At 35.5% G+C, this 20,104-nt stretch overlaps 4 protein-coding genes across 6 annotated transcripts in view; 1 reads left to right on the top strand and 3 right to left on the bottom strand.

The window, feature by feature from the left end:
- LOC105454829 (probable ubiquitin carboxyl-terminal hydrolase FAF-X) overlaps positions 1-5,639 on the bottom strand; it is a 20,580-nt gene extending 14,941 nt beyond the window's left edge. The window contains exons 1-10 of one of the 2 annotated variants that reach the window (XM_011697727.1): positions 5,531-5,639; positions 4,028-4,240; positions 3,633-3,897; positions 3,251-3,476; positions 2,325-2,459; positions 2,094-2,250; positions 1,680-2,003; positions 884-1,141; positions 696-794; positions 338-612 (exon numbers count right to left, since the gene is read on the bottom strand). In XM_011697727.1, coding sequence (XP_011696029.1) covers positions 338-612; positions 696-794; positions 884-1,141; positions 1,680-2,003; positions 2,094-2,250; positions 2,325-2,459; positions 3,251-3,476; positions 3,633-3,897; positions 4,028-4,093 — 1,805 coding nt within the window. In that variant the 5' untranslated portion in view covers positions 4,094-4,240; positions 5,531-5,639. Of the gene's footprint in view, positions 1-337; positions 613-695; positions 795-883; positions 1,142-1,679; positions 2,004-2,093; positions 2,251-2,324; positions 2,460-3,250; positions 3,477-3,632; positions 3,898-4,027; positions 4,241-5,509 lie in introns of both variants that reach the window. The other variant, XM_011697729.1, reaches the window with a different exon arrangement.
- A 1,612-nt stretch (positions 5,640-7,251) lies between these two features.
- On the bottom strand, positions 7,252-14,380 carry LOC105454830 (eukaryotic translation initiation factor 2A). The gene is made up of 12 exons (XM_011697730.1): positions 14,108-14,380; positions 12,682-12,945; positions 12,494-12,593; positions 11,617-11,792; positions 10,352-10,440; positions 10,120-10,270; positions 9,839-10,009; positions 9,483-9,657; positions 9,223-9,392; positions 8,860-8,955; positions 8,609-8,787; positions 7,252-8,503 (listed from the first exon to the last, which is right to left on the bottom strand). Exons 1-12 carry the CDS (start codon positions 14,133-14,135, stop codon positions 8,378-8,380), a joined length of 1,725 nt encoding a protein of 574 aa, XP_011696032.1. The 5' UTR covers positions 14,136-14,380; the 3' UTR covers positions 7,252-8,377.
- Positions 14,381-15,202: 822 nt separating this feature from the next.
- LOC105454832 (growth hormone-regulated TBC protein 1-A) lies at positions 15,203-18,791 on the top strand. Of its 2 annotated transcripts, none has more exons than XM_011697732.1 (7): positions 15,203-15,798; positions 16,515-16,716; positions 16,801-17,031; positions 17,453-17,613; positions 17,684-17,792; positions 17,909-18,094; positions 18,192-18,791. In XM_011697732.1, exons 1-7 carry the CDS (start codon positions 15,779-15,781, stop codon positions 18,297-18,299), a joined length of 1,017 nt encoding a protein of 338 aa, XP_011696034.1. In that variant the 5' UTR covers positions 15,203-15,778; the 3' UTR covers positions 18,300-18,791. The 2 variants fall into 2 exon arrangements, with proteins under 2 accessions (XP_011696034.1, XP_011696035.1); XM_011697733.1 differs by lacking the exon at positions 15,203-15,798 and adding an exon at positions 15,834-16,208.
- On the bottom strand, positions 18,655-20,038 carry LOC105454831 (mitochondrial import inner membrane translocase subunit TIM14). The gene is made up of 3 exons (XM_011697731.1): positions 19,927-20,038; positions 19,209-19,331; positions 18,655-19,120 (listed from the first exon to the last, which is right to left on the bottom strand). Exons 1-3 carry the CDS (start codon positions 19,927-19,929, stop codon positions 18,908-18,910), a joined length of 339 nt encoding a protein of 112 aa, XP_011696033.1. The 5' UTR covers positions 19,930-20,038; the 3' UTR covers positions 18,655-18,907.
- Positions 20,039-20,104: the final 66 nt, after the last annotated feature.

Raw genomic sequence — 20,104 nt, forward strand, 5'->3', positions numbered from 1 at the left:
ATTTCAGGTAATTGACATCATTTTAGTTCACGCTATGCGTTAAAGTATTAGGATCAAGAAGAAAAAAAAGTCGATATCTTAATACGTTTTTTCGAAATTACTTCTGTCAGCTCGAAAAACATGCCACATTCAATCGCCACTTAGAAGCATTAAAATACATTTTTCTATAAATAGAAAATATTTCTTTTGCTGTTGAAATAATATATAAGTTTATGCAAAAACCCGCGTTTTACTGTATATAATAGATTTCCTTAAAAAAATTCATAAAACAAGGGCTAATTTTACGGCCGGCAAAGGTGAAACCCCCCTTAATGTGCCATTAATTGTGATTAATTACCTGTAATGCAAATGATGGCTACGCTGACTATGACCTAGGTTGGGATTTGGTTCATAAAGGCAACATATTTCTCGAATTTGCTTCAACGCAGGGAGGGCCCACTTATCACCGTTCTTCAATTCTTCGACGCACTTGTCCACCCAGATTGCCTTTTGCGCATCTCTCTCTTGCGAGCATGAGTAATCGAGAATTTTTACATGAGCGTTCAGTGCCTGATCCATGATCTCTGTAGGGACTTCGTCAGAATGTGCCAAAGTCCAAAAGAGTGTTAACACCTGGGCGGTAGATACAAAATTATTAGTGAAACTATTTGCAAAATATATTCATGCACAAATCTGCATATTTAAGGCGATCTAACCTTGTGCGCCATAACACCGTCTTTATCGTCTTCCGCGAGTCTTCTGATCAATTCTAACAGCTTTTCCCGTTGTTTCTTGTTGGCGGTTCTCCAACTTGTCTGTAGCAATACCACATTTCATCAATGAAAACACTCTATTCGGCACAAATTTGATGTAGTTATATGAGTTACGCTATTGCGATACATACCTGAAAACACTCAAACAGATGATCAAGTTGTTCAGGACTAAAATCCCAAGCTAATTTGGCTAACAAGTCATGAACGTTCTTCACAATTGCTTCGTGTTTACCAGCTTGTGCAGCCCAAACAGCGTCTAAGTCTTCTAATGTAAGTGCACGTTCTTTTATAATAAAGCGTAAAATTTTCTCCAGTTTCTCTACATACTGCGGCTGATGCAATGAATCCCTCAATACGATTTCCAATACCCCATTGTCTTTAATCCATTTCTGTGCCACAAACAAAAGCACTCCTTACTTTGCAATATTCACGATATAGTTATCAAATTTATGATATTTATGATATTTGTAAAATAGTCGAGCAATTAATATGATACGATTAATAATAAAAGACCCTCGAAATTTAAAACTTAAATACAAAGATAGGCTCATGAGAGTCAAGAGCGATTATTGGTGCCCAAATTTTATGTATTATAACATCAAAATATTACATTAAAAAACATTTTTTAATGTAATTTGATGTTATAAACATAATTTTAATGTAATTTAATGTTATAATCACGAGCGGTTCTTGGTGTCCAAATTTTATGTATTATAATCAAATTACATTAAAATGTTTTTTAATGTAACGTTTTGATATTATAATACATGAAATTTGGGCATCAAGAACCGTTCGTGACTCTCATTAGCCTATCCTTGTATTTTTAATATGATACGCTTGAATTTGTTAATGCATTAAAGGAACATTATATATATAAAATAAAAATGTTATTAAAACAAGTGTTGTAGACTTTTAAACAAGACTTACTGCCATACGCTCTGCTGTAAGCCACTCTTCCTCCTCTGCTATTGTATTACGGTGTTGGTGATAACTAACACTAGATATTACTTTATTAACTTCATTTAAAGCATTCATCTTTCCGTTAAACGAAGAAATTTGTAAGAGTCTCAATATCATTTTCAGTCTCAGTATTTCCAAGTTCTTTATCATCTCTTCCTGATGAGGTACGCGCGATACCAAGCATTTAGCAGCTTTGATTATGGCTGATATTGCATCGTTTTTTGATTCATTTTTCGCCTCTTTCTTCAACTCATCGTCAGTTAGGTTATTCAAAATAAGAGGTACCATTTCCTATAATAATGTATATAACAACGTGCTTTGCGTCACTCTCGAATAATAAATAAATAACTACTGATGATAATTTAAAGATTGTATACTCACGACAATAGGCATCAGATATTTAACTATCGTGTGAACAGTTAACAGTTCGTAACACAAGCCAAAGGGTCTGATTAAAGCATAAATAACTGGCACTGTTAAATTACGTCCACTCTGAAATCTCGAAAGTAAAATTTCAAATCCATTGAGACTCCCAAATCTGAAATGGAATCGTTTATGTTAAATTTCTACTAAAAGTAAAACATTTTATGGGCACATAAAACGATAAAATACCTGTTTATAAGATCTACCAGCCAACCACGAGGAGCTCGTGAATCAGATGGTGGACGAGCATAAAGTTCCTCATCAGGAATATCACTACCAGGAGGAACAGTTTCTGAAACTCTTATTGCATTTACTGTGTGAAACCTGGGGAGCAAAGTATGCACAGTTTAGAATGATGTAGAGAAAACTCACACACTTTTCAGGGTTACCACAAATTCTTCATTCTAAAATTCCACTTTTCCCTGACTTCCAGAAACAAATTTTCCCTGACTTTCAATAATATTAAAAAATTTTTTTGTATGTTCGTTTGATTTGAAAACTATTTGGAAATCGTTAAATATTTTGTTGAGAGAGCAATTTAACATAGCAAAATAAATTACTATTACTGTTGTTAACATTGCTTACACTTAATTGTTAGTTATTCCTTTACCTTTTTCTTTTACATATGCGTACATTTCTTTTCCTCTGCTTACAATACAAGAAACATGTAAATATAGATTCTTTTTGATAAAAACTAAATCCTGTTTATTCGAATCTCCGACTTGCTATTATACAAAAATTTACAAACTTGAAAGAAGAATTATAAAAATATGAAATTAAGTTTTAATTTTATTAATTTGTTCACAAGTGACACAAGAAACTAACAAGTTAAAAAAAAAGTTTTAAATAAATTTAAAATTCCAACAAAAAACAGACAAGTTGAAAATTCTAGTGCTCTTAGTGAAGCATTTTAAACCTCTATTAAAAAGCGTTTACATTAGCTAGCAAAACTGTTTAAGTGTGTGATATACGCATATTAAAATGTCTTTAAAGATAAGAATTTTAATTTTCCAACAAATTTTGTAAAATTCCCTGACTTTTCCCTCATTTCCAGTTTTGTGGCAACTCCGCTTTTATATAATTTGCACACACAAAATAGTGTAATGTTCACTTACTTATTACTAGGATTAAAAACCATGGCCAGTAAATCAAGTAGAGGAAACCAGTCCTCATCTAATTTCAGGACACATAGTTCCACCAAACGTGCACAATTAGTATTGATACAATTGTGAATATTCAATTTCCAACTGTTTACTGCATCATCTGTTAATATCTTGGTAAATGAGATTGTGAGACCTTCTCGAAAAAAGCGCTGACACGCTTCACTTTGTACATCAATTCCTGGAACACAATAAATGCAAAATTGATGCGCCTTGTAGATACGCCTCCAATAAAAAAAAAACATTGAAACACGTTATCTTAAAAAACGCACTTCCCTCGCCTTGTGCAAAGAAATGAGCAATTAATCTCGAAAAAAATTTTTAAACAATACATAACCTTTTTTACAAAGTTCGATACTGGCTTGTAACAGGCACTCTAATTCTTGTTCGGGTAGAACTGGTACAACCCATCGTGGACTAGATATCTTCTCATGAAGCATATTAAGTTTGAAAATAGGAAACTCAGGCTCTTCATGAAGCTGGTTGCTATCTTCTACCGTAGTGATAGCGTCATTGTTGCACTCCGTTTGTACCACATTCTCGGTGAGCTGGAGTCCCGACATTGTGTCAGCCAATTGTTGTGGACCTGGTGGACTGTGCATCTGTGGAGACGGTTATTTTTTTTTTCATTTTTTTTTTCCCCCAATCCACTTGTCACTCGACCTCGCAACACGCGAGATACGCCTCCCGTGCTACTACTCTCGCTAATTTAAAGCTCTCAAATCTGTATACCTGCGTATTTTGCTGGCTGTCGGGAGGGTCTATGCCAACTCCCTGGCCCCTAGTGGCAATCGTCATTTTACACGTTCTTCGCTACGCCTCAAATGTCTCAATATTTCTTGGTCCAATGATTACACCACCAATAACAAGCATCCAGCTTATATACTGACATTAAATATAATTATATCCTAAAGGCCTTGTTTTAATGAACTATACCTACATTATCTGTAACAAAGATAAACAAAATTTTTAGCATCGCGTTCCCCCCCCGAGACACCGAGACGGAAAACACAACCAGGCGCCGTGCGCTGTCAGTGTCCTCAGTAATACGGTCAGGCCTGACGATGATGACAGTCGTCAAATTCGATTTACAATTCAAGCACAGGAGAATTTAAAAATTTGTCACAGCACCGCGACAGCACAGTTATGTAAGCGTTTATTTTCTCAAGGAAGTGACAAACTCTGCTACAGCCGGCGGGACAAAGAGTAAGTAGAATCACAACATTCCCGAGGTCTCGAGGTGGCGCATAAAATCGGAGCAATTCGTCTCCACGACCACAGCGGCGGGTGGAACTTCTCGACGGCGAGATCGGCCCGGGATTAAACGCCGCATCTGCGGGGGGGGGGGAGAGAGGATCTACGAAATACCGCGAATACAAGATCTCGGCTCAAAGCGACGCGTGTTACGTGCGTTTTTAACCGGAACGGCATGCGTGCCGCGCGGCGTAGGCGGCCCGCACGGGGTAGGATAAAAAATTGAAGGAGCGGACTCTCGAGATGTTCGCGCGACGACACGACTTGGAGCCGTCGTCCAGCATCGACAACGACGTCGTCGTCGCTCGGAGCGGACGTGTCCCGCCGACGCCGCGGCCAACTGTCAACGTCGCGGGGATGCCGACGACGACGACGAGGGAGCGGCCATGCCGGTCGGCGGAGGCCTCGTCCGAGGAAGGGGTACGCGTCGCGAGCGCGCGTCCTCCCCGCGGCCGGGGAATCGGCCCCGCGGACGGGACCGCGGATCGGTTCTCGCCCACGTTGCGAACAACCCCCGGGGGGATACGGCGTGCGCCGTCGAGAACGAGGGATTGGCGTAGCGCTGGCCGGACTGCGGCGCGGACAACGGGCGACTCTCGGGTCGGTCGGGGAAGGCGCCGACGAGCGCGGTCGAGGCGAACCTCCGTCGAGACACGCGCCGATATCCCCGGCGGCCCAGGAGGGATCGGCGACGGGGCGACGGCCACGAGCGACCACGCGGGCTCACCACCTACGACAACCACGACGATCCTCGCGGTCCAGGCAGCGCCTATTTTCGCCCCGTTCGCCTCCGAACCGGGCTACCTCTCCGGACAAAATGGCGACTATCCTAACGATTGGCACTGCCGTGTATTGAGAAAAGCGCCGATATTCCGGCCCGCGAGCCGGCCACGGTCGCGCGAGTCGCGTCATTCCCGGGCGTACGGCCACCCGGGGCCGCGGACGATCCGCGCGTCGTACCTCCGCCGTCGGGGAACGCACCTTTTACATAGTAAAACGTGGTAGAAATTCGTGTGTTGCACTTTTTTGACGTGACGTTACGGAACTCAACTGGCAAAATCTGTAAACACGACTGCCGCGGCGCTGCGGTGCTCTCGCCCGAGACGACGTGCGTGCCACGACGGGGTGACGAGCGACGCCCGCGATTGGCCCCGGTCCCCCGGTCGCGCCGTCCTCGCCGCCTGACGGCGCTGCCGGTCGCGCCGAAGGAATGGCGCGGGAACGTTCAATCGAATCGAAGCGGCGCGGCGCAGCGGCGACGAGCCGGGAACGAGCGACAGAATCTCCCCGTACGTACGAATGTCAGCTCCTTTGTTGTCGCACTGCGCTGCATTCCTTCTCCACTTGAAATGAGACGACAGTTTTCGAGGGAGGAACAGAGAGAAAATGGAATACAAGAAAAGTTCGACTACGATCAAATGCGGCGATTGACTCAATCAGCGGAATTGCTTACCGCAAAATTTCTAGCTGTAATTCATATTGTTCTTAATCTAATATTTTTATGTAGAAAAATACTTAACGAAAGACTAATTGTTCTACTTAAGATGTGTAAAATACAAAATAATATATACAGATTTTGCTTGATAAATCACCTTGACAAGTCGTTAATTAGCCGATGATTAACTTGTCATTTGTTAAAAAAATAAAAAAATAATTTAAATCAGCAGAATTGCTTACCGCAAAATTTCTAGCTGTAATTCATATTGTTCTTAATCTAATATTTTTATGTAGAAAAATACTTAACGAAAGACTATAATTATTCTACTTAAGATGTGTAAAATACAAAATAATATATACAGATTTTGTTTGATAAATCACCTTGATAAGTCATTAATTAACCGATGATTAACTTGTCACTTGTTAAAAAATATATTTAGGACGACTTTTAATTTAATTGGCGATTAAATTAACCGGCAGAAACTTTTCAAAATTTCTAACTAGATATAATTAATCGTTTTTATCTTCCATTTCCAAATGTCAAGCAAAAAATTAATAATTATCCGTATTAACAAAAAAACAAAGGGTATGAGTATTAATCGACAAGCTATTAATTGCCGATGAAATTAATCAAAGTCTCTCTTCGAAGGTTTCATAAATCATTCATATTTTGCTAATGTGAACAGAATTACTAATTTTTAGACACATGAAAAAAATTAGTAATTCTGACACAGATTAGATTAAGGCCGAATTATAATTTTAAATTTTGTTTGAAGCATTTGTATTGATCGTCGTTTAAGTTAATTAAACTTTGATCAGGTCATCCTACGAATCTCTTAATTTACCTGTTTCTTCCTCTTGCTTTGCTTCTTTGTTTGCCTGTTTCTTCATCTTTCTTCCAGTTACGATGTAAATATAGAGAATAAGGCAAAAACAATATATTCTTATTCTCATATTAAAAATAATTTTCTTGGAACAAAAGAAGGGATATTTCGAACGAATAGGATTAACGAAAGAGAAATATAGAAAAAATGCAAACAAAGACAGATATACATTCGATATTATAATTATTACTATGCGTTATTTACGATCATAATTTCTCGCATAATTCGAAGTTACTTCTTTTGTAATTAATTCTTGACAAATATAGATACTTCGTTCTTTTATCGTTATTTTAAAATAACCGAAGATGCGATTCTCTGTAGAATAAGTTTCTGAAATGTAAGATACGAGTTTATTCTCGTGAATAGAGCATATCTCATTAATATTCGAACAACAATTTCTTTAAGAATTTATTTCCATAAATCTCATCTCACTGTACATAACAAGTGTAGTTCCTATTCCTGTTTATATAAGATTCTCATTGATGCGTCATTCTTATATATTATTCTTGAAGTGCAGTGCATTCAGCTGAACAGATTTTATCACTTTGGAAAAATGTATGTTCCAATGCTTTATTTATACTTAATAATACATTACGGTAATTATATTTATGTCCATAAATGTTAAAAATTACAAGAAGAATTTATACCCCAATATTGATATAATACAAAAATATTGCAACTTAAATTTTTTATGTAAAAATATCGTACATAAGAAAGAACAAATGGCAAAGTAGAACATAATCAAAATAATAATATGTGCCGAAACAAATTTTAAATATACAACAGTTTCTTTTTCAGAAATTTCTAGTAACCGATATCTTTATCTGAACTGTAATTTTCAATTGCAGACAGTAGTGTTCCTATATAAATGCGCAAAATGAAAAGATGATTTAAATGCAAAATCTACTACTCTAAATGTTTGTTGTTGTAAAACTTCCAATTCTAAAATTAATTTCTCGTGGAAAAAAATTAAACAGAACAAATTGCAACAATATTACATTCTCATGTCGTCGGGAACACATTTCGGAAAAGATTTGATAAACTTTCAGTCCGTAAGTAACTTTCGTTAATTCGATAATGATTATTCAACTGCACATAATGATTTAAGATTGGTAGTATAAACACTACAACTATCTCTATCATCATCTCTCTATTTATATTAATAACAAAATCAGGAGAAATATATAAGTAGTCCTCTAATAGTACTGAATACGGTACCATTAGCAGAGTTCTCTGTTGATTAAAATTAATATAATTATTTATGCATACGAACACAATTCCTGGATTCAATATCAATCGATAACTGACGAAAGAGAGAGAGATTCGGTCTTTCATCCAAAATTTCTCATAATATAATCTCGTTGTTTTTATCAAGTTGCAGAGCTGCATTGAACAATTTGATCATTTTTCATTCATGTCTCTTGATATCGTTTTACTTCAAAAAAGTCATTCTGTTATAGCGCTTTTTATTTAACGAGTTAATTCTTTTTAATATTTGTATGATTTATCATAAAGTAAGTTCTTCAAGTTCTTTTAGCAATTCATCTTCCTTTTTAATCTTGTCTAATTGATTGATTTCTAATTGTTTTCCTGCTTTCAACTGCTCTTTCAATTTAGAAATTTGATCTAATTTCTGTGACACAAATAAAAATTGTTAATCTTTAATATGTATAGTCAAGGAAATCTAATAATAATGTAAGACACAAAAGGAAAGGCATCATTAAAATGAGATACTTACGCTTGTTATTTTTTTAATTTTTTTGTTTTTTTCAGGATCGTCAGTTAGTTCTATCTTTAGGCTCGCTGTTGTGCTTGTAACGTGTTCACTAACAGCAGGATTGTTAGACTCTAACTCTTTATTAGCTTTCTTTGCTTCCCGTTTTTTCTTCATTTTTAATGCAGCTTTTGATGGATTTGCTGGATGGATTAAATAAATTCAATGAGATAGAATTAACGAAATATTCTTTCGCATGTGTTTTGTATACTTACATTCCATTGATTTAGAAGGCGCCTCAAGATCGTCATGCAATTTAAATGTAATATTTTGCCCTCTGGCACATGGTGGTCTATATGCTTCTTTTGGTGCTGGAAATGCACAAATAATTGCATTTATTTAGTTTGAATAAACAAAAAAAATGCAATTTAAATTTTTATGTAAAAATATCGTATAAGAACAAATGGCAAAGTAGAACATAATCAAAATAATAATATGTGTCAAACTAATTTTGAAGATACAACAGTTTCTTTTTCAGAAATTTCTAGTAACCGATATCTTTATTTGAACTGTATTTATTTTGAAATTATGTTTAGAAACATTTAATTCTAAAATAATCAATAAAATGGACCAATTACCTTGTGACTGCTCATGATTAGTGACAATACCCTCAACTGCTTTGTAACTAATAGGTTTCTGTGGGAAGACGTTCGAAGGGAAACTTTGCCACGCCACTTCCCAAAGTTCCTCTTGGTTATTCCATGGTCGTTGATATATTAGCGAGCCGGTATAATGCCAAATCTTAAATCTAACAATTTAATACGCATATTAATTGTACAACAAAGATAAATGTGCCCCAAAATCTTAGCACAATTTCTCTTTGCATATATCCACTTACCCATTGGTAATTCGTAATCTAGGTGCTGTAGTTGCAGTCATGAAATGTTCACCGTCTGGTGACCATCGCAACAGCGTGGTGTCCGGTGCATCAGTTTTAGCAATGAGTTTTCTGTTAATGACATCCCATAATTCGATGCCGCTCCTAAGATTACCAAACCCAGCCAAAAGCAATAGTACACAGTAGTCAAGGAAATTAATCTAATCGAATAACTTACAATTTTCAGCACATTACTTTTTATATATTATGAGTACTGTTATAACTAAAAATTGTATATATATAGATGTAATTAGTATTAATGTTTAGATTCATTCGTAACGTTAGATTCAGTTCGTAATAAGATAGTAAAAGGATATTGTTGCCATGTGGATTATAATATATACTATTTCTGTACAACATGCCGAATTCAAAGACAGCTTCGCATTTACAATTAAATAACGTTGTTTTAGACGGCATAAAGCCGTATGTCACACAGAATTCTGTGTTCCTGGGAGACCATTCCACTGCATGTATAGGACCTTCTTTACCTAATCAGAAGAATTTCTGTTAAACACAATATTGTTCTAGAATTAGAATTTCGTTTATATTCTAAACTTTCAATGCCAATTGAAAGCGATGATTTAAAATGTGGACTCACTGAGCATAACCATAGAAGTCTCCCCTTTTGTGTTGAGATGATGCAATGTCTGTTTTCCATAATACGACGCGCCGGTCTTATCAACTTCCGTATTTGTCATCAATAAAACATTTGTTCCAGATTGATTCCAATACATATCGACTTTGTCTGCCTAAAAAAAGAAAGACAATGAATCAAAACCAAAAAAAAAAACATGCTAACATTTAATGTTTTAAACATGTTCAAAATTTACTTGAAAAAAGCTTTTGCTTGCGATCGCTTCTCCAATCTCGAACTTTGGATATTTAAATAATCTTCCAAAGGAAGGTTGACCGGCGCTTCCTAAATTACATATCAAAATAATCTTTTTTAATACATATTTAACGCTTTTATATAATACACGTAAATGTTATGTAAATTATTAATTATTAAGAGATATTAAATGTGGAGAGTGCTGTAACAATAACGTAAAAACATTTCAAATTGAGCTTAACAATAAGCTATAGTGTAATATATACGTTATAGTTTTGCCATGCTAATTAATAATTCATGTATGCAGACACATAAAATTTGATAGAGTAAAATGATACAATTTCGAATGTAATACAATTCTGAACAAAATAAAATTTGAATTCAATTTTCAAGGTTCAAATTTGGTTTTTCCTTGTTTGATGGTACTTTTTAATAACCTCTACACAATGAGATCAAAGTTATCAAACTCGAACCTCAAAATTGAATTAAAAAATGTTAATTTGTTCAGAATTGTACCATGTTCAAATTTGTAATACTTTATTCTACATATTTAATCCATAATGAGATATTTATCAGAATTATATTGTGAAAATTTTATATCTTAGCAATATAATTTTTCCAACAAAAAAAAGTACTTACACATGTAAATTGTATGCTAATAATCAAGAAAATTTTCTATTGCAAATCCTATTTCATATATTTTGAAAAATACTAATCTGTGTTTTCCTATTATATGTTTCTTTTTATATATGATTTAACAATATATATTCCAAACTTTTAGGATCTTTGTTCTATCATTTTTATTATATTTATAAGAAATACTTATATATATATATATATATATATATATATATATATAAATAAATAGAACTGAAATACAAAAAGTGTCTTATAAATGGCACATGGCATATTCAATGTAATTATATTACTTCTAAATTATTTGATTCAATAGTTATTATACACGTTACCTTTTAAATGCTAAACTCAAATGACTTGAAATATTAATATATTAATTTATTATTAAATACTTTATAATTAATAAAATTGTATTTTATATTTTCAAAACTTGTAACAACTACGCATTTTGTTATAAAGTTCTTATGAAACATCTATATTAAATACATTTATACATGCAATTGTTATACCAAATAGCTAATCTAAATATCTTTAAAATGTACAACAATCTCCACATTTCAGTATCTCATATTGCAATTAAAATTCTATACTTTAATATTACACTATTGCAATAAAGATAGACATAATTACCTGGCATATGGCAGAGAATATGATAGGGAGCGTTACCAGGTGCTATACTAAATTTGGCAATGTTGCCTTTACCTATTTTGTGTACATATCTATCGAAGTTGTTATTTTCATATAAAAGAACATTTCCTCCTTTCAATATTCCATAGAACGTTTCGTCACTCGACCACTGCGGTTCCCTATTTTTTGTTTACATAAATAAAATTATTTCAATAAATGCATCGCACATATATTTAATAAATAATATATCAATTGCAACACAATTAATAGTTTAATTATTATTTATTCTTACTCTAATATAATGTAGAGAATTTTATGATCAGAAAAATTAACTTTAAGGGGATCTTGGAGATTTGTTCGTTTTATCGATTAGATATAATAATTTCTATGTATTATTTTAACAGATTCACAAAAATACTTCTTCAAAATTAAAGCATACGCATTAATACATGTCGGGCGTCCAGAGTTTATATCGAAAACAAAAAAAGTTTCTAATTCATTTTTTTACCATTTTCTTGGCGTCTAAAGCTATCAAGTCGTGATAATACACTTGATATAAAAACTTTAAAATTCATATTTATGAAATTACAGTGACTAACCTAACAGAATATATAAAGAAACAACATCGAGTTTTTAGAATTAGACATCTAATTTTTGAGAAATCTGTACACCAAAAATTTTTACGATGTGTATGCGCGCGATATTGATATGGTAATAAACATAAATACATCACAGTAATCACTACATCAATATCGCACATATACATATGCAAAATCGTGAGTAAAACAGTGACTCCATGGAGTTCAGCTGTTCCTTCAGCATCTCCTTAAACGAGTTAATAAAAAAAGAAGATTAAGATAATCAACGTGTAATACATTACCAATCTCCCGATCTCTTCTGGATGAGATGCTGAACTGGTTCACCTGTTTCAGACTTCCATATGTGAAAATTTTGTGATCCTTGAGGTTCTTCTTTTGTTACTAAAATTATATCAATATTTCTAATTATAAATACAATGAAATTAACACGAGATTTTGCTTATACTCAATATAATTTTGCGCCAATTACCAAAGGATGGTTCCCAAGTCGCGAGGTAATTGCTGTAACTGGAGAATTTAAGAGCACAAATTTTAGGTCTTTGGATTTCCACGATAACCTGCCACGTCTTGCACAGGACGATTTTAACCTTGGATCCATTAGACCACGCAAAGTACTGACCGTCCGGGCTGAAGAGCATGGTCTTGCAATTTTTGCTGTCATCTTTGGGAAATGTTTTGACCGATTCATAGGACGGTGGACCGTACGCTAGATTTATACCATTGGACCCTCTCACTGTAAAAATACAACACTTGTTTTACACGCAATAACGACACAAATTGCATTTAATTAATATATTAGATAATATCTAGTATCCAGGCTAAATGAAATAAGACGCTTGGAATGGGATAAGACAAAAATTGCAGATTTAATTAGTATATTAAATAATATATTTAGTATCCAGGCTAAATGGAATAAGACTCTTGGAATGAGACAAGACAAAAATTGCAGATTTAATTAGTATATTAAGTAATATATCTAGTATCCAGGCTAAGTGAAATAAGACGCTTGGAATGGAACAAGACAAAAATTGCAAATTTAATTAGTATATTAAGTAATATATCTAGTATCCAGGCTAAGTGAAATAAGACGCTTGGAATGGAACAAGACAAAAATTGCAGATTTAATTAGTATATTAGGTAATATATCTAGTATCCAGGCTAAATGGAATAAGACGCTTAAACAACAAAAGGATCTCCGTTTCTAGGAGGGATGTATCAAGGCTGTCAAGGTAAATATGTAAACATATCTCAACATTTCTCTTTTCCTCCAGCGTTATCGCTCTCGCGAACCTCGCGTTAACAATTAATATTTAACCCTCTGCCTGGAATATCGGTCATTATGAGTATTATAACTGCTAAGGTTCAAGTTTTCAGATATATATTTTTCGTTATTTGATTGTTTACTAGAGTGGAAGACTGATGGAACGTAACTTATTCACAATTTTGTTTTTAACGTTTTTGAAACATACAATTTTTTTTTTTTTTTTAATTCAAATTGTATTCTAAATCATCCCATTGCAAATGACCAAAGACCAAAAATTCCGGGTACAGGATTAAGCGCGTACACACATACATACACACACACACGTCACATCAGTTGGAGGTTAGAGTACAGAATCTCGCGGTAAATCCGCTTCACGGTGAGTCCGTGACTCGTCGAACGCATCAGCTGGTCATCGTCGCGAGTCACACTCGAATCGTGCGATGCCACGAGACGCGCGCGAGTGCGCCGAGCACGTTTCGTCACAGGTGCAACGCATGCAGCATGCGGAATGCCATCGGGCATTCGCCTGTACGGCGGCACGCATCATCCTTCGGAAGCGAGTCGCCTGGGACTCGGCGATCGACAGTCTCGCATGTGCGCGCGAATATCTGGCAGAGAAAAAAATGCTTACCAGCGACACAGGGTACGGACGAAGCCATTTTAATATCCACCGTCACCCACCGTCACCTGCCGCCGTCACCATGTGGTCGATGCGGTGCCGCACGACGAGCACGACGATGATCCACGCCGTTCCGTCTGAAGTTGGGCACTATCGACCGTTCCTTCCGGCTACGAGCGAGAGCCGCGCCGCGCAGCGACTGATCCAACTGGATCCAACTTCAGACGTGTAAAAGCGCGGTGTTTACGGCGCCCGAGTGTACCGATTTATATATATTTTTTTCAGGACCGCTGTCCCACTTTCGGATAACCATGTGTGATAATTTTTCTCATACATAAATGCCTATAGAATCGATAGAGTTGGCTCTAGCAGGAATTTATCCTCATCAGATATAGATTACTAACATTATGTAGGGTAACTGTCCTCATTTAGTGTGCCTGTACGTTTTAATGTTCTTTTATATTTAAATAAGTTATAAAAATAAACTGCAGGTACAAATAAATAGACAAAGTGTTTTTTTATTAAGTTAATACTTATATATTAGTGCGCTTTTATATTTAAATAAATCATAAAAATAAACTGATACAAATAAATAGACAAAGTGTTTTTTTATTAAGTTAATACTTATATATTAGTGCGCTTTTATATTTAAATAAATCATAAAAATAAACTGATACAAATAAATAGACAAAGTGTTTTTTTTTTATTAAGTTAATACTTTAACTTAATATAAAAAAAAAACTGTCTATTTATTTGTATCAGTTTATTTTTATGACTTATTTAAATATAAAAGCACACTAATATATAAGTATTAACTTAATAAAAAAACACTGTCTATTTATTTGTACCAGTTTATTTTTATGACTTATTTAAATATAAAAGCACAGATACAAATAAATAGACAAAGTGTTTTTTTTTATTAAGTTAATACTTTAACTTAATATAAAAAAAAACACTGTCTATTTATTTGTACCAGTTTATTTTTATAACTTATTTAAATGTAAAAACACATTAAAACGTACAGGCACACTATAATAGGGACAGTTACCCTACAGCTTATTTAAAAGTGAAACCGCAACCGCGGTCGGAAGTTTACGGCGCCAGGGTGTAAGTGCCTGATGATCAATTAAAAACTCGATCTCGCGCACAATCGATTACGCGAGTCTCTCTCTCTCTCTTTCTCTTTTCGAATCTCCGCGGGATTTCGGAGAGTGGCGCGACTCGATGATGAAAATCGTCGTCACAATTCGCAGGGGCGAACCGGCCGAATCTATATTTGGTGGCGTCTTCGATTCCGCGGGTGTTTCTTCGGCGACGATGCGTCCCGGATTCGGGGGACGGCCTTTCGCAACTCTACCCTCTCTTTAACACCACGAACCCCGCCTTTCTCTGTTTCTGCGTCACCACTTCGGGACTATTCAAGAACGGAGCACGCTCGCGCGACTCGCGATGAGAGCGAGACGAGAGGCGCGCGCCGCGAGAGCTCCAACGCCGTGCTCCTTTCTCCGCTCCGCGCGCGTCTCGAGAAGCGTTTCACCGCGGGCGCGATCAGGTGTCACCGCGCCGATAGGCGAAACCTGCACCGCGGGCGGTTTCGTCTCACACGGAACACCTATGGACGTAGCTGCAGCTGCACGCGCACGCGATCAAAGATCTCTCCTCCGACACCGAGTCGCATAGGGCATGGCAAGTTCATGCTTCAGGTGATTGTTACCTGCTGTTCTTTCTTCTTTTTTTTTCACCCTCAACCCCGCGGAACCTGCAGTCGTGCACTCGCGTCGCGTGCGTCGCGTTCCGCGAACGCCAGCCGTGATTCTCGAACAGAGTCATCGATTAAAAAATATCGCATTTGTTTTGTCCTTTTATTTTATTGCCTCATCGAGGTTATGTTCCCGCCCCTTGAATCATCTTTGAAAACGAGAGACCCTCGCAGTTTCCTCTTTTTCTATCTAATCCGTTGTCAAAAGTTTTTTTACCTTTTATTATCCTTATTAATTGATTTTATATTAATTAACTAATGAGCGAATCGTTCGTGTTGCAAGTCGTGAAAGTGGCATGAAAATATGTAGCGTAATATTTACTTGTCAATCAACAATAACTTGCATTTGATATCGTAAGATGTAATAATTAACTACTTAGATTATATATCTAGTATATTATAATAGATATATAATATAATACTTATATGTTATGTAAATAGATTTATTGTAAAACATTCATACAAAAATTGGTTGAATTCTACTTTTATGTATGATGGGGATGATATCATTTCACCCTTGGTCTTGGTTAACATTCAGTAAATAAAATAAAGATAAAATAATGCGCATGAAACGGAATTCATTATTGACACTAAAATCTGCAGCTACGAATGCTGACCGAATACGGCTTGCATTTATTCTGTTATTATATTTATTTTCAGTGATGTGGACGAATATGGTTTCGAACGACCGCACGACTTCGATTATGAAACATACGAAGATTTTATGTCCGAGTACCTCAAGGTGCTCGCAAAGATGGCCAAAAAGTGGGCGAAAGTTATTGGCGAGGGAAAGTCTTTGCAGCGAAGCATCACGATCAAGAGATATGTTCGTAAAGGCATTCCAGGGGAACATAGAGGATTGGTAATATATATTGCGAAGCTCATTTTATCATATTTTAAATGTTCAATGCAGAACTGACAACAAGAGAATTGAATCCCATCGCAGGTATGGCTCGCTGTAAGCGGTGGAGAAGACATGAGGAATGCGTCGTCAGATCTGTATCAAAAGTTACTGCTAGCCCCTCACAATGCAGAAATCGCTGAGATTATTAAAACCGACCTCCCAAGAACATTTCCAGACAATATATTCTTTAATAACACGGAGAATCAGCAGCATCAATTATATAACGTTTTGTTGGCTTTCGCTCATCAAAACAAAACTGTTGGATATTGCCAGGTAGCGTCTACAGTGCATATTCTTAAATATATATACGAGCAAAACGAATAAAATATAGTAAAATTTCCGTTTATCCGCGCTCTATTTTTACAAATAAATTTGTGCTCAGTTTTAAAATAAATAAACTCATAGCTGAACTTTTCATATCGGTTCGATTAGTATGAGTTTGACATGCTCGACTTCAGTTTTCTCACACCAGCTCTTATTATCAAAACTAATAAATAAGCCACTATTATTCAAACCGTACGGTTATTAGACACTGTCTTGTCCCCGACATTTTCGGATAAACGGAGTTTTATTGTAGTAACAAGATTTTCATAAAAAATTTAACGAATAATAAGTACGATTTTATGAAGAAGCCTTCAAGTAAAAAAATTTATTCTATCTTATTTAAAAAAAAATGCTTTTAATATTTTTTCAGGGCTTAAACTATATAGCGGGTTTGCTTCTGCTTGTAACAAAAAGCGAGGAGACAGCATTTTGGTTGCTAAAAGTATTAATTGATAGAATCCTGCCGGATTATTATACATGCACTATGGATGGCCTACTGACTGATATCGACGTGCTCGCAGAATTAGTAAGGTAAAGCACAGACTTTACTGTAATTTCATTCGTCAAACAATGTTTGTGTACATACACGTTATTCTTACAGGATAAAAATGCCTGATGTGTATCAACATGTAACGAACATAGGACTACCCTGGCCAGTAATTACGACTAAATGGTTTGTGTGTTTGTTTGCTGAAGTTTTACCTATAGAGGTACGTCATAATTATCATGGAATGACTTTCTCCAATGTGTCATTCATTACTTGGCTTGTAATAGCTTCAAATATTTTGGCTATAAAAGGTTGTGAACGTGATTTTCAAATTTACAGACTACTCTGCGTATTTGGGATTGTCTCTTTTACGAGGGTACCAAGATTATCTTCCGTGTCGCGTTGACACTTATAAAAAGGAACAGATCTAATTTATTAGCTTGCCGAGACTTTACAACGCTAGCCGAATGTTTTAAGGAAATTACGAAAGACAGTATTGTTTTGCAGTGTCACGAGTTTATGCAGGTATGTTAGATTTGTGTGTCAGATTTATGTAGATGTGTATACATCGAATAGGGAAGAAAGTTTAGACGTTTATAGAAATATTTTCGCTGTTTTGCAGAGTATTTTTAAAGTACCTGGATCACTGCCTGGGAGCACAATAGCAAAATTACGAGCAAAGATTATGCAACAACGTATAAAACGAAAACAAGATAAGTTAGAACGATAGTGTTAATGACCGATTCTTTTTTTTCACATACACCGAAATATTCTAGTCTGTTTTTATCATTCATTTGCATCTTTTGCAAAATGAATGCATATAAAGCTGTATTATATTGTTACTGCATAATTATTCTATTTGATTGCTGTACATACATATAATGCCTATTCAGAAATGTATAAATAAGATACATTTCATTTATTTTAAGTTTATCTCAGTTTACTGTACATACAATGTAATAAACCAAGTTATAAATATTTTACAGAGAATATTAAAATATAAAATATTATAAGCTATGACGAAAGTTGCACAATTGTGATATTTTTTGAAATTAACGATATGGAAATATTAACATCTGGAAAAATAGTTATCCTTGTGGTATTTCATTTTAATTAAATCCTGAATTTACATGTACATGCGGTTTCTGTTTATGCACAAACAATCCGTCTGGTAAAAATATATTTAAAAACAAAAAATTGTTCTAATATACAACTTCAAAAATAGATTATATTTATCATAGAATAATGTATACGATTAAAATTATAATTATGTACATTGAAATTTCGTTCCTAAATACATTACAGATATATATTACAAGCACGCTACATTTTTAATCATTATTTCTCAAGCAAATCCTTTGCCTCGTTAATTTTTGCGGCGATGTATGGGGAACCACCGCGATCTGGATGATTCACGACCATTACCTTTTTAAATTGTTCCTTTACTTTGATCTTACTAGCCGTGGGCGACACACCCAAGATCAGACTGGCTTCCCGCCTGGTCATCTTTGGTTCGAAACCACCCTTGTAATACTTGTTGTTTGCTAGTGACTACGAATGTTACAAAGAGTCAGCTTTGCTTTTGTATGCAAGCAAGCGGTGCAACTAGGTAGATGAAAAATGCTAAGGACATTTTTACCTGGGAATCTAGCTTCTTCACTGTCTCTGCCATTCTCTGTGATAAATTCGGCATTCTTCTGAACAAATAACGACCCGCAAACCCAACAGCCGCCAGGCCAATACCTGCTGCCACAATCGTGCTCTGGGAAACAATTTCTCGGTTTCATCAAACATTTTATAAACTCGACATTCTAGGTATAATAAAACGTCTTGCCAGAAGCAAAAGTATGTCGTAAAAAGACATATGTCATAAAGCGGCGTCTAAAACGAGACTTAGGACTTGGGATTTAAGAAAATTGACCTATCAATCGATTGTTCTTCTCACGTGAGATAAATAATTGACTATGGGTGGTCAATTTTCTTAAATCTTAAGTCTTCAGTCTCATTGCAGACGACACTTTGAGGGAGACTCAACATCGTCGAACTTAACCTTCTATACTTAACCTCCTATACTTGGTTTATACTTAATATCAATACTGAATGTCATTTTATATAAACTGCATGATTGTTCTCACTGAAGAATTCTCGTCATTTCATAATAATAATATTTATACGCTTATCAATGTCGAAAAGATGACGAAATATCTATTTTTACAAAGCTGCAGCTTTGGCATTGTATTTATTCGTTCGCACTTTTTGACGAGTTTAACACTAACACGAATAATTCGTGTCTTCTCAACGACATGATTTTTGCCACCATTGAGCATTTTTATTTACAAGTTTCTAAGTTTTCTTACCATTTTATTCCGTTTCAAAACAGCAGACGCAATTTTGTATATAATACCGGGAGAAAATAATTTTAGCGTGATCGCAGCTAGCTACAATCGCTCCATCTACGCAGCAGATGCGTCAGCTGTTTCAAACTCCGTTTTATCGTATTGTTCGCGATAACATCGTTATCCTATGTTACCATTC

The sequence above is a fragment of the Wasmannia auropunctata genome, unplaced genomic scaffold (genome assembly GCF_000956235.1).
Source record: "Wasmannia auropunctata unplaced genomic scaffold, wasmannia.A_1.0 LD335974.1, whole genome shotgun sequence".
Taxonomy (NCBI): Eukaryota; Metazoa; Arthropoda; class Insecta; order Hymenoptera; family Formicidae; genus Wasmannia; species Wasmannia auropunctata.